The sequence below is a fragment of the Orcinus orca genome, chromosome 1 (genome assembly GCF_937001465.1).
Source record: "Orcinus orca chromosome 1, mOrcOrc1.1, whole genome shotgun sequence".
In the NCBI taxonomy this organism is placed as follows: Eukaryota; Metazoa; Chordata; class Mammalia; order Artiodactyla; family Delphinidae; genus Orcinus; species Orcinus orca.
In genome coordinates, this window is record NC_064559.1 from 171,005,652 (window position 1) to 171,030,598 (window position 24,947).

The 24,947-nt window shown below is 40.4% G+C and overlaps 1 protein-coding gene across 3 annotated transcripts in view; it reads left to right on the top strand.

Moving 5' to 3' along the window:
* The window catches only part of FAF1 (Fas associated factor 1), a 490,154-nt gene that overhangs the window by 451,190 nt on the left and 14,017 nt on the right, over positions 1-24,947 (top strand). For 2 of the 3 annotated variants that reach the window (XM_033435552.2, XM_012534460.3), the window contains one exon: positions 908-1,123. In XM_033435552.2, coding sequence (XP_033291443.1) covers positions 908-1,123 — 216 coding nt within the window. Of the gene's footprint in view, positions 1-907; positions 1,124-6,503; positions 6,549-24,947 lie in introns of those variants that run through there. The other variant, XM_049700116.1, reaches the window with a different exon arrangement.

Sequence of the window (24,947 nt, forward strand, 5' to 3'; positions counted from 1 at the left end):
CTTTAAACTCCTTCCACTGGAATATCTTGAATGTGAAACAACGTAATGCTAGATTGAGAACTAGAGCCCAACTCTAGCCATGAGATCTCCCAACAGTTTACCCCACCTGTTTGAGTCTGTGCCACATCTAGGTCCAGAAATGTGGACTTGGCCAAATCTCACAGCAGTTTAGTGGCAAAGCTGGAACTAGGACCATAGTCTCCTGCCCCCAATAAGCCTGATATTTTAATTTCTTTCCATTCCATTTTTTTATTGTAGCAAAATATATATAACAAAAATTTGCCTTTTTAACCCTTCTTTAGTACAGTTAAGTGGCATGAATTACATTCACAGTCTTGCAACCACGACCATTATTTCCAAACATTTTCATCAACCCAAACAGAGTCTTTCCTCCATTTTGTCGTTAATATATTATCCAGAATTCTGCAAAATCTTCACTCATTTCTACTTGGGAAATGTATGTTCTCTCTCTCTTTTGTGCACTCGCGCTCTCTCTCCCACTCTCTCTCCCTCTCTCTTTCTCCACCCCCATCTGTGTGTGTGTGTGTTCGCGTGCACACGCGTCTTTTGCAAATGCTTCTAATAGCCTTAATTCATGCCCTAGAAAGGAATCACAAATACCTGAGCCCTTCAGTAAAAAATAAATTACCTTTCTTCTCTGTGTAGTTACCTATCAATTTAATGTGTCATCAAGGTGGGATTTATTTTAATTAATTGCTTATTGGGCTAATATTAAGAAAATGAAAAACACATAATTCTGTTGTCCAAGCATTAGGCTTAGTTAATAAATGGGCAATAGCTTTTGATGAGTTTCTAGGAAGCAGCAGGTTTTTTCTCATCTCTCCCTCCCCCACCCCCCACAATTCCATCCATCAACAGTTTAACACCTGATTTTTGCCCTCTTTAGGCCATCAGACTCTCCTTAGAGCAGGCCCTGCCTCCAGAGCCAAAGGAAGAAAATGCTGAGCCTGTGAGCAAACTGCGGATCCGGACACCCAGTGGCGAGTTCCTCGAGCGGCGTTTCCTGGCCAGCAATAAGCTCCAGATCGTCTTTGATTTTGTAGCTTCCAAAGGATTTCCATGGGATGAATTCAAGTTACTGAGTACCTTTCCTAGGAGAGATGTAAGTTCCCATGCCTATCTCGGGAAGTGTGTCCAGATGGGAGATAGCCCATCATTAGGGCTGGACAAAGTAGTCCAAGAAAAGTGCCATGGCACAACTTACCACAAGACCACACACTCAGGAGTCCTTCTTTGTTCTGCACACCTTTCTCTCCTCAGCCTTTGGAGAAGGTATGGTTTCCCAGGCCAGCAGACATGTGCCTAGTAGCCTAGGTAAGAAATTAGGTACTAGGTCTTCCTTCCTAGTTGTTTCCCCTATTCCAGCACTCATACAGGCTTTCCCAAGATTTCATCTCTGTATACCTTAGGGTAGATGTGAGAATTATGTGCTTAACAGCTTAACAGTCAGATCAGGGTCAATGATTATAGGTTCGTGAACAAGTCATGCTAAACCAAGAGTATTTTGTGATTTGACAGTTCTTACTAGCCTGGGAAGTCAGGGAGGGTGAACTATATTCACTGTGTATCTGTATTTCAACAAGGCTTTTGATAGTCTCTCATAGTATTCTGGGGAAAAATAAAGAGATGTAAATCGACAGGTAGATTCATTGCTGATTAAATGGATGTGTCCAGAAACTGTTGACTAAGAGACTGCCTTCTCCCTGGAGGGAAACAAGAGGCTCTATATTTAATTCTTTATTACTCATCACACTTATTGGCAACTTAAATGAAGACGTTATCAGGTTTATGGATTATGAAAAATAAGATTCAAGAAAGCCTTAAAATAGTGAAATAATAGGCAAAAATGAACCTAGAAAAATTTTACAGAAATATATAGACATAGAAAGAGATGCCTGCATAGGCTTAGAAAACCAATTGCTCAAGTTTGGGATGAAAGAATCCTGCTTTAGTAGAGGTTATTGTGGTTGAATTAAGCTGAATATACATTAATAATCTGTTGTGACTCCCAACAAAAAGCCAGCTGCATTTTTAGAGGTATAATCCCAACAAGAGAATAACAAGTTGTAGTCAACTGTTTACAAAGATAAACGACCCCTGAGTAGTCCTTAGACTCCATGCTGAAACTCTGTGCTGTCGCCTGAAGAAACAGGAGATTGGGAGTTCCCTGGCAATCCAGTGGTTAAGACTCCACGCTCCCAGTTCAGGATGCACAGGGTCGATCCCTGGCCGGGGAATTAAGATCCCACATGCCGCATGGCATGGCCAAAAAAAAAAAAAAGCAACAGGAGCTTATCTAGAACAGGGCTGGAAGGAAGGGAAGGGAAGTGGAAATCATATCATTTGGGGAAATATTTTCCTCTAGAGAAGGCACGGCCATGGGAGATGTGATTTTTGTCTTCAGCTACTTGAAAGCCTGCAGTGAAAAAGAGGGATCTGATTTTGTGCAGCTTCAATGATAAAGTGGGACCAATAAGTTGAAAGTTATTGGGAGGCAAATTTGGCCCAATGTAAGAAAGCCACTTTCTAAGAAAAGAATATTTTGTGTTGTGAGGTAGTGATTTTTCTGTTTTTGGAGATAATGAAGCACTACTGAATTATCACTTTTTTTATAGTAATGGATAAATAGGGAGAAGGAGTCACTCCTGGAGTTCCTACTTTATATGTTCCTACTTTATATGAAAAGGGGCTTAGACTAGCTTATCTCTAAGATACATTTTTTTTTGGGGGGGGTGGTATATAGTTGCTTTACAATGTTCTGTTAGTTTCTGTTGTACAATGAAGTGAATCGGCTACATGTGTACACATATCCCCCTCCCTCCCACCCCCATCACCAACCCATCCATCTAGGTCACCACAGAGCACCGAGCAGGCTCCCTGTGTTGTATAGCAGGTTCCCACTAGCTACCTGTTTTACACAGGGCAGTGCACATATGTCAATCCCAATCTCCCAGTTCATCCCCCCCGCCCGCCCTGTGTCCACACATCCACTCCCTACGTCTTTGTCTTTATTCCTGCTGTGCAAATAGGTTCATCAATATCGTTTGTCTAGATTCCACATACATGCATTAATATACGATACTTGTTTTTCTCTTTCTGACTTACTTCACTCTGTATGACAGACTCTAGGTCCATTCACCTCACTATAAATAACTCAATTTCATTCCTTTTTATGGCTGAGTAATATTCCGTTGTATATATGTGCCACATCTTCTTTATCCATTCCTCTGTCGATGGACACTTAGGTTGATTCCATGTCCTGGCTATTGTAAATAGTGCTGCAGTAAACATTGAGGTGCATGTGTCTTTTTGAATTATGGTTTTCTCAGGGTATATGCCCAGTAGTGGGATTGCTGGGTCGTATTGTAGTTCTATTTTTAGTTTTTTAAGAACCCTCCATACTGTTCTCCATAATGGCTGTATCAATTTACATCCCCACCAACAGTGCAAGAGGGTTCCCTTTCTCCCCACCCTCTCCAGCATTTATTGTTTGTAGATTTTTTGACGATGGCCATTCTGACCAGTGTGAGGTGATACTTCATTGTAGTTTTGATCTGCATTTCTCTAATAATTAGTGATGTTGAGCATCTTTTCATGTGCCTCTTGGCCATCTGTATGTCTCCTTTGGAGAAATGTCTATTTAGGTCTTCTGCCCATTTTTTTAATTCTGCTGTTTGTTTTTTTGATATTGAGCTTCATGAGCTGTTTGTATATTTTGGAGATTAATCCCTTGTCAATTGCTTCATTTGCAAATATTTTTGCCCATTCTGAGGCTTGTCTTTTCATCTTGTTTATGGTTTTCTTTACTGTGCAGAAGCTTTTAAGTTTCACTAGGTCCCATTTGTTTATTTTTGTTTTTATTTTCATTACTCTAAGAGGTGGGTCAATTATCTTGCTGTGAATTATGTCAAAGAGTTCTTATGTTTTCCTCTAAGAGTTTTGTTTTGTTTTGTTTTTTTAACTTATTTTATTTTGGCTGCATTGGGTCTTCATTGCTGCACACGGACTTTTCTCTGGTTGCAGTGAGAGGGGCTACTCTTCGTTGTGGTGTGCAGGCTTCTCATTGTGGTGGCTTCTCTTGTTGGGAGCACTGGCTCTAGGCACGCAGGCTTCAGTAGTTGTGGTGCACAGGCTTAGTTGCTCCACGGCATGTGGGATCTTCCCGTATCAGGGCTCGACCCATGACTCCTGCACTGGCGGGTGGATTCTTAACCACTGTGCCACCATGGAAGCCCCCCTCTAAGAGTTCTATAGTGTCCAGTCTTACATTTAGGTCTTTAATCCACTTTTAGTTTATTTTTGGGTATGGTGTTAGGGAGTGTTCTAATTTCATTCCTTTACATGTAGCTGTCCAGTTTTCCCAGCACTACTTATTGAAGAGACTGTCTTTTCTCCATTGTATATCCTTGCCTCCTTGGTCATAGATTAGTTGACCATAGGTGCGTGAGTTTATCTCTGGTCTTTCTATCCTGTTCCATTGATCTATATTTCTGTTTTTGTGCCAGTACCATATTGTCTTGATGACTGTAGCTTTGTAATACAGTCTGAAGTCAGGGAGTCTGATTTCTCCAGCTCCGTTGTTTTCCCTCAAGTTTGCTTCAGCTATTCAGGGTCTTTTGTGTCTCCATACAAATTTTAAGATTTTTTGGTTCATAAAAAATCATTTCTGTAAAAAATACCATTGGTAATTTGATACGGATTGCACTGAATCTGTAGATTGCTTTGGGTAGTATAGTCATTTTCATAGTATTGACTCTTCCAATCCAAGAACATGGTATATCTCTCCATCCGTCTGTGTCATCTTTGATTTCTTTCATCAGTGTCTTATATTTTTCTGAGTAGAGTTCTTTTACCTCCTTATGTAGGTTTATTCCTAGGTATTTAATTCTTTTTTGTTGCAGTGGTAAATGGGAGTGTTTCCTTAATTTCTCTTTCTGATTTTTCATTGTTAGTGTATAGGAATGCAAGAGATTTCTGTGCATTAATTTTTTATCATGCAACTTTGCCAAATTTATTGATTAGCTCTAGTAGTCTTCTGGTGGCATCTTTAGGATTATCTATGTATAGTATCGTGTCATCTGCAAACAGTTTTACTTCTTCTTTTCCAATTTGTATTCCTTTTATTTATTTTTCTTCTGATTGCTGTGGCTAGGACTTCCAAGACTATGTTGAATAATACTGGCAAGAGTGGACATCCTTGCCTTGCTCCTGATCTTCGAGGAAATGCTTTCAGTTTTTCACCATTGAGAATGATGTTTACTGTGGGTTTGTTGTATATGGCCTTTATTATGTTGAGGTAGGTTCCTTCTGTGCCCACTTTCTGTAGAGTTTTTATCATAAATAGTTTTGAATTTTGTCAGAAGCTTTTTATGCATCTATTCAGATGACCATATGGTTTTTATTCTTCAGTTTGTTAATATGGTGTATCACATTGATTGATTTGCATATATTAAAGAATCCTTGCATCCCTGGGATGAATCCCACTTGATCATGGTGTATGATCCTTTTAATGTGTTGTTGGATTCTGTTTGCTAGTATTTTGTTGAGGATTTTTGCACCTATATTCATGAGTGATATTGGCCTGTAATTTTCTTTTTTTTGTAGTATCTTTGTCTGGTTTTGGTAGGGTAATAGTGGCCTCATAGAATGACTTTGGGAGTGTTCCTTCCTCTGCAATTTTTTTGGAAGAGTTTGAGAAGGATGGGTGTTAGCTCTTCTCTGAATGTTTGATAGAATTCACCTGTGAAGCCATCTGGTCCTGGACTTTTGTTTGTGGGAAGATTTTTAATCACAGTTTCAATTTCATTACTTGTGATTGGTCAGTTTACATGTTCTGTTTCTTCCTGGTTCAGTCTTGGAAGGTTATACCTCTCTAAGAATTTGTCCATTTCTTCCAGGTTGTCCATTTTATTGGCATAGAGTTGCTTGTAGTAGTCTCTTATGATGCTTTGTATTTCTGTGGTGTCCGTTGTAACTTCTTCTTTTTCATTTCTAATTTTATTAATTTGAGTCCTCTCCCTCTTTTTCCTGATGAGTCTGGCTAAAGGTTTTTCAGTTTTGTTTATCTTCTCAAGGAACCAGCTTTTAGGTGATTGATCTTTGCTATTGTTTTCTTTGTTTCTATTTCATTTATTTCTTCTCTGATCTTTATGATTTCTTTCCTTCTACCAACTTTGGGTTTTGTTTGTTCTTCTTTCTCTAGTTCCTTTAGGTGTAAGGTTAAATTGTTTATTTGAGGTTTTTCTTTTTTCCTGAGGTAGGATTGTATCTCTATAAACTTCCCTCTTAAAACTGCTTTTGCTGCATCCCATAGGTTTTGTTTTGGATCGTCGTGTTTTCATTGTGATTTGTCTCTAGTTATTTTTTGATTTCCTGTTTGATTTCTTCAGTAATCTCTTGGTTATTTAGTAATGTTATGTTTAGCCTCCATGTGTTTGTGTTTTTTACATTTTTTTCCTTGTAATTTATTTCTAATCTCATAGTGTTGTGGTCGAAAAAGATGCTTGATATGACTTCAGTTTTCTTAAATTTACCGAGGCTTGATTTTAGACCCAAGATGTGATCTATCCTGGAGAATGTTCCGTGTGCACTTGAGAAGAAAGTGTAATCTGCTGTTTTCAGATGGAATGTCCTATAAATATCAATTAAATCTATCTGGTCTGTTGTGTCATTTAAAGCTTGTGTTTCCTTGTCAATTTTCTGTCTGGATGATCTGTCCATTGGTGTAAGTGAGGTGTTTAAGTCCCCAACTATTGTTGTGTTACTGTCGATTTCCTCTTTTAGAGCCGTTAGCATTTGCCTTATGTTTTGAGGTGCTTCTGTGTTGGGTGCATATATATTTATAATTGTTTTATCTTCTTCTTGGATTGATCCCTTGATCATTATGTAGTGTCCTTCCTTGTCTCTTGTAACATTCTTTATTTTAAAGTCTATTTTATCTGATATGAGTACTGCTACTCCACCTTTCTTTTGATTTCCATTTACATGGAATATCTTTTTCCATCCCCTCACTTTCAGTCTGTATGTGTCCCTAGGTCTGAAGTGGGTCTCTTGTAGACAGCATATATGTGGGTCTTGTTTTTGTATCCATTCAGCGAGCCTGTGTCTTTTGGTTAGAGCATTTAATCCATTCACATTTAAGGTAATTATAGATATCTATGTTCCTATTACCATTTTCTTAATTGTTTTGGGGTTTTTTTTGTAGGTCCTTTTCTTCCCTTGTGCTTCCCACTTAGAGAATTTCCTTTAGCATTTGTTGTAGAGCTGGTTTGGTGGTGCTAAATTCTCTTAGCTTTTGCTTGTCTGTAAAGTTTTTGATTTCTCCATCAAATCTGAATGAGATCCTTGCCAGGTAGAGTAATCTTGGTTCTAGTTTCTTCCCTTTCATCACTTTAAATATATCGTGCCTCTCCCTTCTGGCTTGTAGAGTTTCTGCTGAGAAATCAGCTGTTAACCTTATGGGAGTTCCCTTGTATGTTATTTGTCATTTTTCCCTTGTTGCTTTTAATGATTTTTCTTTGTCTTTAATTTTTGTCAGTTTGATTACTATGTGTCTCAGCATGTTTCTCCTTGAGTTTATCCTGCCTGGCACTCTCTGTGCTTCCTGGTCTTGGGTGGCTATTTCCTTTACCATGTTAGGGAACTTTTCGACTATAATCTCTTCACATATTTTCTCAGGTCCTTTCTCTCTCTCTTCTCCTTCTGGGACCCCTATAATGTGAATGTTGGTGTGTTTAATGTTGTCCCAGAAGTCTCGTAGGCTGTCTTCATTTCTTTTCATTCTTTTTTCTTATTCTGTTCCACAGCAGTGAATTCCACCATTCTGTCTTCCAGGTCACTTATCCGTTCTTCTGCCTCAGTTATTCCGCCATTGATTCCTTCTAGTGTATTTTTCATTTCAGTTATTGTAATGTTCATCTCTGTTTGTTTGTTCTTTAATTCTTCTAAGTGTTTTTTCTTTAATTCTTCTAGGTCTTTGTTACCCATTTCTTGCATCTTCTTGATCTTTGCTCCATTCTTTTTCTGAGGTCCTGGTTCATCCTCAATATCATTATTCTGAATTCTTTTTCTGGAAGGTTGCCTATCTCCACTTCATTTAGTTGTTTTTCTCGGGTTTTGTCTTGTTTCTTCATTTGGTACATAGTCCTCTGCCTTTTCATTTTGTCTGTCTTTCTGTGAATTTGGTTTTCATTCCACAAGCTGGAGGATTGTAGTTCTTCTTGCTTCTGCTGTCTGCCCTCTGGTGGATGAAGCGATCTAAGAGGCTTGTGCAAACTTCCTGATGGGAGGGACTGGTGGTGGGTAGAGTTGGGTGGTGCTCTGTTGGGCAGAGCTCAGTAAAACTTTAATCCACTTGTCTGCTGATGGGTGAGGCTGAGTTCCCTCCCTGTTGGTTGTTTGGCCTGAGGCGACCCAACACTGGAGCCTACCAGCTCTTTGGTGGGGCTAATGGCGGACTCCAGGAGGGCTCAGGCCAAGGAGCACTTCCCAGAACTTCTGCTGCCAGTGTCCTTGTCCCCGCGGTGAACCACAGCCAACCCCCACCTCTACAGGAGACCCTCCAACACTAACAGGTAGGTCTGGTTCAGTCTCCTGTGGGGTCACTACTCCTTCCTCTGGGTCCTGATGCGCACACTACTTTGTGTGTGCCCTCCAAGAGTGGAGTCTCTGTTTCCCCCAGTCCTGTCAAAGTTCTGCAATCAAATCCCGCTAGCCTTCAAAGTCTGATTCTCTGGGAATTCCTCCTCCCGTTGCCAGACCCCCAGGTTGGGAAGCCTGACGTGGGGCTCAGAACCTTCACACCAGTGGGTGGACTTCTGTGGTATAATTGTTCTCCAGTTTGTGAGTCAGACACACGGCGGTTATGGGATTTGATTTTATTGTGATTGCATCCCTCCTACCATCTCATTGCGGCTTCTCCTTTGTCTTTGGATGTGGGGTATCTTTTTTGGTGAGTTCCAGGGTCTTCCTGTTGATGATTGTTCAGCAGTTAGTTGTGATTCCGCTGCTCTCGCAAGAAGGAGTGAGTACATGTCCTTCTACACCACCATCTTGAACCAATCTCCTGAGCTTGTCTTTTAATGCCCAGTCAAATGTCATCTCCTTTGGGAAGCCCTCCCCATCTCCCAAGCTCCTCACCTATGTACCCATTGCAGTTTATACATTCCTCTCTTATAGGACTTGTCCTATTTTTCTGTAATCATTTACAGAGACTGTCCATATCATGTTCATGTCTATCTCCCCTGAAGTTCCCAGCATGGTGCCTCACACATAAGTATTCAAGTTACTGTTGTCAAGTGTTAATGACCTCAGGTCTGATCCTAAATCCCTGATTCCAGAGTGAACTAGAGAGGCTGTTCCAAATGAGAACCGGTGCCCTAGGCCCACCCAGATTCCAGACCCAGGCCTAAACCCAGAGAGCCCACCCAGGACTCATTAGACCTCCTAGACCTAGGGGTGGGATGAGAGTTAATGGCCCTTCATCCTTCTCTGAATGCTCTTCCAAGTCTAATGACTAGTGTTTTTGCAAGGCTATTCTGTGACAGCCATCTGTGTCTGCAGGGATTAGGATCTAATTTGTAAAAGTCATCTTAAATTACAGCCAAACTAAAGACTGTTAAAAAGCACATCTTAAGACCTTGCCTTTTTAATAACAAATAACATAAGACTTAGCTCTAGGAGTCTTACTGTGTCTTTAGCCTTTTTTCCACAAAGCAGAGACTAGCTTCTCACCAAAGGACCTGTTAAACATTCTTCTGTGTCCCCACCCCCAAATCAAAACAGTACTTCATGTTAAGATTTCCCAACTGTCCAACTATTTACTAAATGTCTGCTGGGTATACCACTGAACTGAGCGCTGTGGGACAACCAAAATAGCAGCAGACACAGGCCTTCCTGGGAGAAGCTGATTGTCAAGATACTGAGAGCACTGTGTTATTTGTTAGTTTTGTTATGTTGTTTTCCATTTTGCTAATAACAGTTACTAAGAGGGGAAGTAATATTCATTTCAGAGCTACCGTCATTAAGCCCTACCTGGTGGGTATGTTAGAGCCATGTGAACATCATTGGCCCATTTGCCTTACTCCGGCATTGCCCTGGCAGTGAGGTAATTGAGTCTAAAAGCTGACCCCCCCCTACTACTTACCCTTTCTTGGAGTCAGAGTAAGGGGCCCCTCCAGCCCCAAATTTCCCTCTGGACCTGCAACTGTCTGGCACCACTCAGTGTGAAGTTGTCAATATCTCCCAGCCTTCCTCTTCCCTTTTCTTTCCTCCTTGCTTTCCCACCGCTCCATCTTCTTTCCAATTCTATTTCACCCTTTTAACCCTCTCCCCCTTCTTTCCACTCTTCCCTCCTTTTTTTTCTTTGTTTTTTTAATCCCACAACTCTTCTCCTTCCTGCCTCCTCTCTTTTCCTTCTTTTCTGTACTCATATCCACCTCATTCAGAGAAGCTCCACCTGCAACTGGAACATGAGGTCTTTCTATTTATCAAAGGAGTGCAGCCTACTGGGAAACATGGATGGTGATGGCAGTGAGCTTCAGGACTGGTGGCCTGTGTGCCTTGTCACTTACATAATCACACAGCCCCCATTCTTGCCCCAAGAACATCTCTTCCTCCAGATCTATAGCTGTGAACCCCCAAAACAGGCAAACATGCATGCAGAAATACATTATCAGAAATTTTATATTCTAGAACAAAGAGGAACAGGAGAGTGAGTATAAACAAACTCCTAGCAGGGATTTTTACAAAGTACACCTTCAGGAAAGGTTTCTTTGAAAGAACTGGGAGGAAAGCCTTACAAAGTTAGGGTACACAGATTCCTTCCTCAGTCACCCATCCACTTTTGCTACGCTAAGCACCAAGCTAAGCACTATGCTCAGCACTGGGAACACAGTGTTGAAAAACAATGACATAGTTATTACCCTTGTCAAACTGACAGTCTGTTTCCAGAAGCTACTGCTGGAAGACATTTGACTTCATTGATAATACAAGGATATCCTATTTGCCACCATAAGGAATTAGAAATAGGTTAATCTGCATGTATGCTGGTATTCATTCTTTCATAGAGTAAAACATTTGCTGAGCAACCACATGGCCCACCTCCATACCAGACACTGATGATATAGAAATAAAAGGAATTGTTACTGGCCTTGAAGGGTTCACATTCTAGTAAAAACACACATGTAAAGCAAATTGCATTACATATCATACTGACAGTTGGAAGGATAGGTAATTTCAGCCTGCAGTGATAAGACATTATAAAGGAAATGAATTTGACCTGAGCCTTTCACAGAGAGCTGTTGGGTGAATGGAAACAAAATAGCTTTGTTAAAAGTAAAAGTTTCAGTGGTACTTAGACCTGTATCTGAATCTCACCTCATCACATACTTGTTTTATGACATTGGGCAACTTACTTGGCCCTGCTGAACTTTTAGTTCTTCACCTTTAAAAGAGAATAATATCTAGCTCAGAGAGTTGTGATAAAAGTTAAATAAGTGAATGTAAACTACTATGTCCCTGCCATGTAATAAACAGTATCTGCTATAATTGTCCTAAGTGGAGAGAGGCAGAAGAGGTGGGAAAGGCTTACAGCTAAAGAAAGCATGATAGCAGTGAATTCTTCCACTAGAGCAATGATGGATATTTCCATTTAAAATATCCAAATGCTCTAAACCAGACAAAAGAATGTATCTTTGGAATCATAATATCTCATGTTTGAAAAGAATCTCAGAGATATCAAAGCCAACTGTCACTTTACAGATGGTAGAATCAAAGCATGGTAAAATTATACACTTTCCTTAAGTCACATGGTCAATTACAACAGCAGAGCTGACCCTAAAACCCAAGTTTTCTCATGGCCATTACTGTTTAAGATCATTGGCTCCTTTTAAAACTCTGTTAATAGATTAGAGTTTCACCTTAAAATTAGAGCCAAAGAACAATAGAACTTTAAAAATCAACATTAGAGACCACCTAGTAAATGCAATAAATTGCAGCTCCAAGCACCAATATTTTAAAATATTCAGTACTTCAGTGACTTTCATATGTTAATGTCTCTAATATTGCAGTGGAACTGATTTCCAATTTATGTTAGACTGAGTTTGATTTAAAAAAAAAAAAAAGAACCAGAAGGAAAAACTTTAATGCCATTGAACTACCTATACCTTAAAAGCTTTGATTTCAAGATAAAGCAAGATGAAGCATGTAATCAATGAAATACATGTTAAAGTTACTGCTGCTGAGCTTGTTCCATTCCCTACAGATATTGTATATCACCATATCTAATTATTTGAGATTTTCCAGTATCCCTAAATAATCGAGATTCAGAGAATAAGAACTATGATTGTGGGATGGAATGCAATTAGTATCTAGTTGGTCACAATATTAATTCTAACTCTAAACTTCTCTCAAATCTGTTTTTTTCTTTTCCTTGCCCCCACACCACTGCCCAAATCTTCATGGCCCAGATTAAACCTTGCAGCATCCTAATTCATCTCGCTGATTCCAATCTTGCCTACCCCACCTCCTATCAATCCTTCCTACTGTCTCTCAAGTTATTTTTCTGAAACATAGGTTTGGTGATATCTCATCTCTCTCCTGCTTAAAAGCCTCTAGTGGTTCTAATGCCCTACAGGAAAAAACTGTAAACTCCTTCCAAAGCATACAAAAGCCTTCATAATCTCATACCATCTCCTCCCCCCATCCCCAACCCCTCAGTTCTTCTCACTCCCTCCATTACTTTTCTACCACATGCATCCCACCATTTAGCCACAATAAACTTTTTGACTGAAAGAAACCAGGAGATCTTACTAAGATGCAGATACATTCAGTTATCGCACTCCTCTTCTTATCAGCTTTGGGAAGTAGCAAGATAGGTGGTAGTCTGTGCCATTCAACAGATATGCAGGCCTGAGGTGAAACGACTCGCTTGAGAGCTGCACATTCAGTTAATGACCACTCAGGACTGCAGCCCAGGCTTCTCAATTGCTTTATTTCCAAAAGCAACTTTGTAAGGAAAAATGGTCCTGGAGTATTTTGACCACGGGACGTTTGAGTTTATAGGTTGAAGTCATTTGGTAAACTGTTTACATAATATTTACAAAAGAAACAAAATAGCAAGGGATTTAAAAGAATAATATAGCTGCTTCTTAAATAAGTCTATACATGAAACTCTAATCTGGCATAACAGCAGTCTAATTAAAGGGAAAAATATTGTTTCTAGCAAGGGTGGTTTATATTTCTTCAGGTTATTCATTTTTTTAAGAAATCTATTATTTTCTAAATTGTAAGTTTCAATTTTTTTAAATAATGAGATGAAGCATCCTGTGCCTTAATAATGCCTTACATGCAGAATCAATCTGAAAATTCATAGCTTTGGGGGGCCTCTACTTTATCGTTGGAGTGATTGAGGAGAGGGGAATAGAGAGAAAACAATGGTATAGAGGAAGGAACTTTGGACTGAGAATCGCATGATTATTAGCTGTGCAACCTTCAACAAGGTACACCCTCTCTCTGTATCCCAGTTTTCTTTTCTATAAAACAGAAGCAATAAATTCTGCTTCTCCCAGGACCATAGCATGGCTCAAATAAGGCAGTGTGTATGAGTGCTTTGTAAACTGTGAGATACTGTCCAAATATGAAAAGTAAAGATGATCATGATGATTCTCCAATAGCCAAGTGTGCAGGATAAAAGAAATTTTTAATAGTATTTATTGAGGGCTTACTATGTCCTGTATGCATTATCTCATTTAATCCTAAAAACTATTCTAAAGGTCAGTATTCATACTGTATGCACTGAGAGGGGGAAACTCAGGCACAAAACTTATCCAATGTCATAGTATATATCAGAACCAGACACAAACCTGTGTGTGTGTGATTCTGGAGTCTGTGCTCTTAATCCCTATGCCATTATGCTCCTGAGCCAGGTAAGGAATAAATTAGTGAGGTAGTTTATCATCTAGAAAAATACTTTAAATGTGTAAATGAAGCTCAGTTCTATACATTTGGAAAGATTGCATTATCTCTGATTTCTTTATATTGTCCTTGTAATTTTTATTCCTAAGTCACAGCCAGATGTAGGTAAAGTTGTATTTCATACTCTGTTTATCCAGGCACTGTGCTAAGTACTAAGGAATGAGGCACAGTCCTTCCTTTGAGAATGCTCTGGCCTCTCATATAAATAATCCTCATAGTGTAGTTCACGCAGTGGGTCCTAAGAATAGTCAGACCAAAAGGGCAGAAGAAGTCAGAGCTGGCCTGTGTGACCAAGAAAAGCTTTGTAGAGGAGGTAGCAGATGAACAGAATTTTGAGATGATAGGATTTCTGGTGGGCTGATAGGGGAGAACATTCTCCAGCCCTTGGGCCAGCTTAAAGAAAGAATCTAATGTTGGAAAGTTCAAGGCATGGCTAGACAATGGAGCATAGACCAGATTGATTGAAATATGGAGTTTGTATCATAAAGTTCTGAGAAAAGGCTGAATGGGGATTGTATAAAACCTAGAATATCAGGAAAGGGAGCTTGGCTTTATTCCATGTAGTTTGCTGAGGAAGGGAATGACATGGTCATCATGGTTATCTTCAACATAAGAACAGTTAGCCCTACACTACTCCATAATGTACAAATTCACATTGCCTGGCACATAGTAGGTGCTCAGTAAATGTTAATTCTCTGATCTCTTTCTACCCTTAATATCTAGGGGATCTCATTCATCTTGTGGCTTCAATTACCATATATACAGTTGCAGCTCTGAAGTGTATATCTCCAGCCCAAGCTTTCTCCTGAACTCCAGACATTTATTCATACAACTGCCTACTCAACATTTCCATTTTACGTCTGATTGGCATCTCAAGTTAAACATAGTCAAAACTGAACTCCTGATTTCTTCCCTCCCCCAAATCTGCTCCTCTTGTAGTCATCCTCACCTCATTAAATGACAGCTTCATTCTTGTTCAGGCCAGAAACCTTTGATTTATCCTTGACTCCTCTTTCTCTCTTTTTCTATCCAACTCATAAGCAAATTCTGTTGGTTTTACCTTCAAAATGTATATCCAGAATCTACTTCTCACTGCCTGCACAACTAAACCCTAGTCCAAGCCACTATGGTTTCTTGTCTAGATTATTGTAATGGTGTCCTCCCTCCACCTGCGTACCCTCCCCCTTTCAGTCTTTTTTTCTAAAAAAACAAAACAAACAAAAAAAAATAGTTTTGTCGTTTTTTAATATAAAGCAGATCGTGTCATTTCTCTTCTCAAAACCCTGTCATGGCTCCCCACCTAGTTCTGAGTTTTTGAAAGACCCTCCCTGATGTGACTCCCTGGCATTTCTCTGACCCCGCTCAATCTTTTTCAGTCACCCTGGCATCCTTGTTGTTTATTAAAAACCATGAAACGTTTTCCCACTTTGGCTTCTTGTACTTGTACTGTCTTCCTCTAGATATCCATATTGCTCATGCCCTTATTTCCTTTAGGTCTCTGCTCAAATATTGCCTTTCCACTGAGGCCTTTTCTGACCAAACTATATAAAAAAGCAGTCCTCCTTCCCTCTTCTCTGTTGCCACCTTCCCTACCCTGCCAGACTGGCAATCCCTATGCTGAACTGATCACCATCTGACATAGGGAATAATAGATATTTACTTGTTTATTATCTACACCCTACTAGAATAAAAGCTTTTTGAAGGTGAGAACTTTACTTATTCACTGCTATATAGCTGGCACCTAGAACTGTACCTGGAACTTAACCGATGATCAGTAAATATCTGTTGAATGAATGAATGAAGCAGACAACCTGTGAAGTAATAATAATGCTGCCTACCACTGTGTGAGTTCCCACTGTGTGTTGGGCAGCTGTGCTATGCACTAGACAGGTATCATTTAATTGAATCCTTACAACAATCCTATGAGATTGGTATTATCCTTACTCCATAATTGAAAAAATTAAAGGCACAAAAAAACAGATTTAAAACCCAGGTCAAGAATCTATTATACCAAGCAAATATTATCTCCATTTTACAGATACAGAAAGTGAAACTCTAAGGGTTTTGAGCAAGGTCACCTAGCCAGGAAGTAGCAGAGCTGGAAATTAAATATGAAGGTGCTGATTCTTTTTCTGTTCTATCTCACTGGTAGTTTGGACAGATGAATTGACATGGAAAAAGACTGAAGCCAGAATAGTCGGGGGATGTTGCAGTACTTAAAATAAGACTGACAAAAATGCAGCCAAGCAGGGGAAGATTAGACAGGTGGTTGTATGTAAACTCTAACGCCTGGACTAAGTATTGTGATAAATGGTTCCATAGCTTTTCCTGCCCTCCCTATACTTGGAGTCAGACGACTCTTCATTCTAATGCTGGCACTTCTGTTCACTTTCTGAGTTACACTGAGTAAATGATTTCTATTTTTCTATATTTCAGTTACTTCATCTTTCAAGTGAGGATAATATCAAGCATCCTCACAGATATATTGTGATGATAAGATCAAAAGTGATAATGAAAACACTTGGTAAATGGCAGAGGGCCATGCCATTTGATTTGGTAATGCTGAGTTTCTTTGATCCATCTCCAGGAAGTCACTGCTTTTGACCTGTCTCTTGCCTTTAAAAAATAAGTTTTTAGACACATTCCTCATTCTTAATGTGAGGTGACCTGTTCTTTGTCACTTGGATTATAAAACACCCTTCCTTGGAAGAAAGTCCACTATTTATTGTAGTTCCTTTAGTGCAGGAAAAATGTGTTCTGAGCATTGGCAGTCACGATGGGGGAGAGAGCATGATGCTATAGTATAAAGAACGAGTTATCAGGTGGACCTTGGATGTGTCACATAATCTCTATAAAATGGTTCCTTCACCTGTAAAAAGGCAGATAATAATAGCCACATATGGGGTGGTTGTAAGAATTAAGTGAGGTGATTTGAGAGTGAGGATATGACATGTAGTAGGTACCCAGGATATGTGAGGCTTTAAGACATGTAGACCTTGTGCTGGGAAGGAATAACACAGCTCACCATGCTCATGCCCCTGGGCAGGGCACTGTGTGTAGGATGAAACCACACCATCTCACTTTCAGTCAGACTTTCCTGTGAGGAAGTATATTCTCTCCTCCTCCTTCCACATCACTGTTTCCATAAAGCAGAATCCTCTTAGTTGGGATTGGATGGAAATGTGACTAAACACCAAAGAGGTTTTCAGTAAAATATGTTGGTACAATTTTTTGCTTAGTTTCAAGACGAGTTGGGTCTAAGCCTTCCAAAAGTGAGTGGATTGCTGATGTGAAAGTTTTCTTCGAAATTTTTATGCCTGATTTGGTGATCTCTTTGCTTCTCACAGCCTTTTCCAGCTTTTAGTCAGACAAGGATAATAATAATTATTAATGTGCCACTCTGTGCCAGACACTTTAGAAAGTATTCTCTCAATCTTTATACAAACCCTAAAGCATAGATAGTAGCCCCATTTTATAAATAAGATAACTGAGGCTAAGAGACATTAAGTACCATTTCCAGGGTCACGTACATAGTAACTGACATAATTGTGATTTAAACCTCCAGAGCCTATGCTGTTTATCCTAAACGGGATACTTTTTCATATATAATGTGTTGGGGGGTCCCCAAGACCCACCTCCAGGTTCTGTGATATTCTAGGAGGACTCACAGGACTGAGCAGTCATATTCACAGCTGTGATTTATTACAGCAAAAGAATACAAAGCAAAATCAGCAAAGAGAAAAGGCACACGGGGCCAAGTCTAGGGAAAACCAGGCAAAGCTTCCAAGGGTCCTCTCCTAGTGGAGTCACACAGGATGAGCTTAATTCCCCCAGCAGTGGTTTGGGACAACACATGCGAAATGTTGTCAAGCAAGGAAGCTTTTTAGGGACTTAATGCCCAGGGGCTTAGTTGGGGGCTGATTATATAAGTACCCTCTGCCTGGTACATACCAAATTCCAGAATCCGAGAAGGAAAGCAGGTGTTCAGCATAACTATATTGTTTGCACAAACGATTTAAGGTTAGTGAGCTGCTCTTACCGGTTCTGAGAATAGTGGGAAGCCTCCTAAAAAGCCAAGTTCCCAGATACCAGCCAAAGGCTGACCTTGTAAGCAAGCCTTTCAAAGAATAGCAGTCAGGCCTGCTATATGTTAACTCTTTTCTGCAGACATCATGCCTTTTGCTCTTGACCGAGGCATCTTTACAGAAAAATTATGATCAGTAGGAAGCTACACACAGAGTGAGAAAAACCTATAGTATTGATCTCAGTTATTTATGCTTTTTAGGGATCCTGGACTCAGCCAGTTAAAACAAATTCCATTAACCATTAAAGTCTGTCTTAGAAAGCCAGATGGCTTCCTCTTTGAGTTTCTGTATTAACCCTTTTTCTCACCTTGCCCAAGGCATCGGTTCAGGTACAGCACAATTCTAGCCAAGATGAAGCTGACCTGAACGTCTTCAAATACTGAGGCAGTGTCATGATATCAGGGTACACACCAGAAGTACAATCACAGAGGGCATTCGTGGTACCCCTGGAAACAAAGTTTACAAGTGTTAGAGCACCCCAAGCAGGACATACATTAGTCAGGGCCACTGTGATACCTCCCACCATTGGGTTCTCAGTCAGCAATTTAGTTCAGCCCTTGGTTTCAGAGGGACTGCCTAAGGCAGTCTCAGTTTTGCTTATCCGTGACACCAGTTCACTCACCTCATGAATATAGACGGCATCTGGAGGTGTTCTGTTTGGAAGTTAAGGAGCTGAGGCCACCTCCTGCTGTCTCATAGTCACCACTGTCATGTGTGATTGTAGACTCAGCAGTCAGTTTGAATTCAAAGCACTTGCAGCAGCTTGGAAAGGCAGCATGGGGAGTTTTCCTTCAGGAAGAGGGGAACGTTTCCAGGAACAGTTTGGAATAGCAAAGATTTTAACACTTTCTTCCTCCCTTGCACCCCCGCTCCCCCGCCAGGGGCCAGGGTTTTGATTTGTTTTGTTTTTTCTTCTTTACAAAATCGTTGTGTCTCCGCAGTCATAATTTTACCTTTTTTTTTTTTTATGATTATCCCCTACTTTCATCCAGACCTTTCCTCAGGAAGGACTGTATATGCAACAGGGCCAAAGAGTTTTATAGAAAATCATTTTTATACGGCTTAACCAGAAAGGCACATCATGTTTAGGAATTGGTTAGTACAAAATCCTTAATTATGAAAAATTTTCAAAACAACTTTATATAACCTCCCATCCTTTTTGTCCTGTTCATTTATCCAGTGAGCAGCCTAGAAAAGATCAATCTCTTTTTGAGAACAGTTGCATTTAATAATCAGACTGTCTTTCTAAGGTGTGTGCTCCCAGAGAAAGGTGAAAGGAGTAGAGTCAAGCTATTTATTAGTCCACTGTTGGAAACTGCAACTATTCTGGGAAGTTGAACACAAGTCATGAGCAGTGAGACATCTCCCAAAGGAAGTTGAAAGTCCGTTCTGTCAAGAGTGGGCAAGGAGGTCACACTCCTTGTGATATGCTCTCCCCCAACTTGCAGGAATGCATTCAGTCTCTGCATCAAATATAAACCCGTCAGCGTCTTGATTTTATTTATTTATTTTTAAAAATAAATTTCTTTATTTTTGGCTGTGTTGGGTCTTCGTTGCTGTGCGGGGGCTTTCTCTAGTTGCGGCAAGCGGGGGCTACTCTTCGTTGCGGTGCGCGGGCTTCTCATTGTCTCATTCGTTGCAGAGCATGGGCTCTAGGCGCGCAGACTTCAGTAGTTGTGGCACAGGGGCTCAGTAGTTGTGGCTTGCGGGCTCTAGAGCTCAGGCTCAGTAGTTGTGGCTCACGGGCTTTGTTGCTCCACGGCAAGTGGGATCTTCCTGGACCAGGGCTTGAACCCATGTCCCTTGCATTGGCAGGCAGATTCTTTTTTTTTTTTTTGCGGTACGCGGGCCTCTCACTATTGTGGCCTCTCTCGTTGCGAAGCACAGGCTCCGGACGCGCAGGCTCAGCGGCCATGGCTCATGGGCCCAGCCGCTCCGCGGCATGTGGGATCCTCCCAGACCGGGGCACGAACCCATGTTCTCTGCATCAGCAGGTGGACTCTCAACCACTGCACCACCAGGGAAGCCCCAGCAGGCAGATTCTTAACCACTGCCCCAACAGGGAAGCCCAGCAGCTTGATTTTAGATGGTCCCATCAAAAAACAAGCTCTTTCCTGTTGGCATTTGTATGTGACCCAGAAGATACAGACAACATCCATGATGTGTTCACAATTTCAGGCCCCACCCAGAGGCATCCTAAATCTACAGTGGTCCCAGAATCAAAGTCTTGTTCGTTGAGCCTATGCTTGCTTGCAGTTCAGCACAGTACATTCTGATGCTGAAGCCACTCACAGCAGTCAATATCAGGTTTTAGTTTAGAGTCAGGTCTGGACAGTTAGCATTTGTGGAGTTAGGATTCCAGTAGAAGTCAACAACTTTTCTTCAGCAGCAGCAAAGCCAAGATGCTATAGGGACAGACAGCTGTGTTACAAGTTCAAGTGACAAGCAGGCTTTCCTAAGCCCTTTTGGTCTTGTCCAAATTTACCTACTCAAAAATATGCACAGTATGCTGGAAGATCATTAGCCTCTAAAGATCAGACATCTGATTTTATAAGTACCATTATCAAACTAAAAACTGCTTTTTAAAACTCCCTACATGTATCTCTATCTGGAGATTGCCTCTCTTGTCTGTGTTGTCTCCCTTTTTCCAGAGCTTCCAATAAGCAAAAATCATTAGTTCTGGAGACTTGTTCTGTTATTCAAACAGTTTAAATTCTAACCCATTCACCAGCAGCAAAAAGCAAGGCAATCATGTTCTACTAACACTTTTTCTTTGCGGCTTTCCCTGATTGAGATGATTCCTTTAGCATTTATGAAATTAATTAGTACTGTATAATGTTTTATATCAATTTTTACCATATACCCAAATGTAGTAGCCACAAAACAATTATTTTTTTAATCCCCGCTTTTTTTCCTCATTGCAAATTTACTTAACCCTCCAGCAGTAAATTTAGCATTTAGAAGGATGATATTAAAGTTGCTGGGGGAAGATCCCTCCTGGAATGCAAGGGAAGTCAGGAAGGGAGCCATACTAGGCTGCTGCAGCAAGGGTAACAACAGCCAACTGAAGAAATGGCTGAAGTATTTTTCTCCCTTAATTTTCCCTCTGGTTTATCTAAAATTGTGCTTCAGTCCAGGGAACTGATTTAACTTTTTTTTTCCCTCCCACTTAAAGGAGAGAACAGTACAAACTTTTAACATTTTTGACCCATCCAATCTCTTGCCACCTGGAAAAGAGAACAAAAACCAAAGGCATTACAAGGCTGTACCTTTTTCCCCTCACATTAGCCAGTACAGCCAAAAAGCAGTCAGGGGAGCCAATAAACCAACTCTCCTGGAATTGGATCTGTCATTTTAAAATTCTGTGAGGTAAATTTTACCTCTTAAAACAGACCATCAGCTAAGCTGCTGTTTCATACCGTGGACAGATGACTCTATATCCACCCAGGCACCAAAGGTTCATCATTCCCTGCTTCTTCATCCTTTTTTTCCCCAAAAAAACAGTGCTTCCACCATATTTTGATGAGCCGGGTTAGGCTTTTGAATCCCACTTCTGACACCATCTGTTGGACAGGGGTCCCAAGACCACTCCAGAGTTCCATGATTCCATAGCAAAACTCAGCATGTAGTCATACTCACAGCTGTGATTTATTACAGCAAAAGGATACAAAGCAAAATCAGCAAAGAGAAAAGGCACATGGGTTGTCTAGGAGAAACCAGGCAAAGCTTCGAAGGGTCCTCTCCCAGTGGAATTACACAGGATGAACTTAATTCCCCAGCAATGATTTGAGACAACATGTGAAATATTGCCAAGCAAGGAAGCTTATTAGGGACTTCAGTGCCCAGGGGTTTCACTGGGGGCTGATCATGTAGGTACCCTCTGCCTGGTATATACCAAAATCTCAGAGTCCCAGAAAAAAAAGCAGGTGTTCAGCATAAACTATGTTGTTTGCACAAGCAGTTCAGGCACAGTGAACCACTATTATCAGAATAGTGTGAATCCTCCTGAAAACCAAGTTCCCAGATGCCAACCTTGTAAGCAAGCCTTTCAAAAGAATAGTCATCAGGCCTCTTCTATGCACATATAGTTTTATTTTTTAAGATAGTCACATCTCAGATTCACTTCTGGGGTTTACTACTGGATATGGAGGTGGAACTCTGTAAACTGGGAAGCTTCTAAGCATTTGACTTTGCCTCTCATCTTCACTTGTAGCAGAACTTAGTACTGTAGTGAAGGGTAAAAGTAGCTTCAGAATACTAACAGGCATCAGTTAATCCTGTATTTTCAAAGGAAACTTTCAAGAGGACCCAAGGGAAACTCAGTCCCTGGAGACAGCCATCTCCTACTTTCTAGGGTACCAACATATTCAGTGTAAACTTGCCCCCAAATCTGTCGTGGTCTGCTCAGGGCTCCTGCAGTTGTTCTTGAAGCTGCAGCTACTTTCCCTCACCACAGAGATATAATACTTTATCCAAACTGGCTACTTAAAATAAAGGGGGAGTTGTTGGTATTTATTTTTCCTTGCTTGTCTTATAAGCAAATATAAATCAACACTGTAAGGATGATTTATTTAACAGTACCTCTTCTTTTCAATCACATTTCAAAGGCATTGTAGCCTGCAACAAGAGTATACATGGGCCTGGAGTCAAATGGACCTGGCCTCGAATTCTAGATCAACTTTTCACTGAGTGATCTTAGAGTGAATACTTAATCTCTTGGTAAAATGAGAGTTAACAGTATCTACTTTAAAGGGTTGTTGTGAGCATTAACTGAAAGAATAAATGTAAAATGTTTAATATATATAGCATTTAACACAGAGTAAGAATCTAATAATGGTAATTGGTATGATGGTAATGGTGATTATTTCTCTCTTCACTCCCACTCCATCTTTCCTATCCTTATTTTTTCTCTTGTGTTTTGGTTTCAAGAAGACAAGGAATCTTTATCCACTGTTAACTGTTTGGAAACTACCAGCTTTTGCAGGAAGGATATCAGTCTGCCTTACATGCCCAATAACAAAAGGTTGAGGGGGTGTTCAGGAAGAAATATCTAGAGTTTAATATCTGCATTCTGTTTTACCAAGACAGCAGATTTCTTTCATAGTTGGAAACATTCCTGAATTAGTTTATGATATTTTTCCTAGGGTCAAAGACAGGCTTATTTCCTCATGGAGACTTACTTCATTTATGTCAGGGTCCTCTAGGACTTGCTCTTTGTAAACTCAGTTAGGGCAGTAGCTATACTGTCTTATTTGCCTTTGCACCCCCTGTTTCTGACACAGGGAGCACACAGGCCTGTCACAGAGTAGGGGTTCCCTGAATTGTGGGTGGATGGAGGATGGGTGGATGGCACACACTGTGGAGGATGTGATGATAATTATAACATGGCCTTGGTCTACAAGGCCAAGTCTGGTAGGGGAAATAAGGCAGGAGATCACCCTAGCAGGCAAGTGGCACATATCACCAAACAAGGCACGACACGAAGCATACACAGATTTGGCTGAACAAAAAGGTCTGTGTCAGGGGTGCAGATTGTAGTGGGCAATGTACCTGAAGCTAAGAAATTATAATTTTATTCTGAAGGCTGTGGGAGCTATTGGTTTTAGAACTGAGTGTTACAGTCAGTTTTTGTGATTTGCTGCAGTTATGTTGTATAAAGTGTCACAAACACTAAATTAGTAAATACTCAATCATTGCCTCAGGGGAAACATAGCGTTAAATTACTATGAGCCTCCATTTTCATCAATCAATGCATAACCGTATTTTATGTGTGTTTCTATTTAAAGATGCTTTATTTAATATATAATGTTGATTAATTAATATTGAACTCATGGCCAACAGTACTACAACTCATGCCTAAATGAAGCTTATCTAACACACACACAGTCTCCATAAGGCACATCACAGCCTTCTTACACTTAGGAACACTAGGTAGCACTTCAGCACTATGCGTAGGGGCCACTGACTGGGGATTGCACACAGTTTGCTATGACTGAATTTAGGATATGAAGTTGGGCATGGAGGAAAATGAGATTGGAGATGAAAAATACTGGAGAGTTTTCTTTGCATTAATCCAACAAATATTTGAGTACCACTTATGCATAAGACATTGGGGATACAGTAGTGAATAGGCTAAACAAAGTTTTTGCCCTCATGAAACCAATTCTAGTGGAAATTTGAACTAGTTAAGTTAAAGTAGATGTTGAGCCTTGTATTACAGATGAGGAATTTAGACTTAGAGCTGTCAAATGTCTAACAAATTGGGTAGCTAATAAGTTGCAGAGCAATAGCTCCAGCTAGGTCTTTTGATGCCACGTTTCTGTTTTTTTCTCAAACCTGTTGATTATTTTTATGAGAAAGGATTAGAGTAGTGAGAGCCTGGGAAAGGGAAACCAGATAGGACTTGAAGTAGACAAGACAACAGGCTTATGGGAGTCAGAACTGAGATGACAGCATTGGGAATGAAGAGGAGGCACAGAATCATGCAGAAGAAAGAATCAGTGAGATCTGGTGATTGTCTAGCTATGTCAGGGTGCTGGGTAGGGTAGGAAGAAGGAGTTTTCAAAGGTGCTTAGAGGTTCCCAGCCTGAATTACTAGGAACATGCTAGTTACCATGTGCAGAAATCAAAGAAGACAGATGAAGACGCAGGTTCATTTTTGGATTTCTTAAGTCTGAGGTGCCAGGAGAAAGTCTAGGTGGTGCTTTCTAAAGAGTATAAAGAGATTTAAACTGTGAGACTAGTTTAATACCAAAAAAAAAGGCCCCTGGAAGTAACTGGAGTAGATTTGAAGGAGATGAGGGACAGAGAGACAGTACAGGGCAGTAGTTAAAAGACAGAGTTGTGGAGTCCCAGGCTGAATCTCAA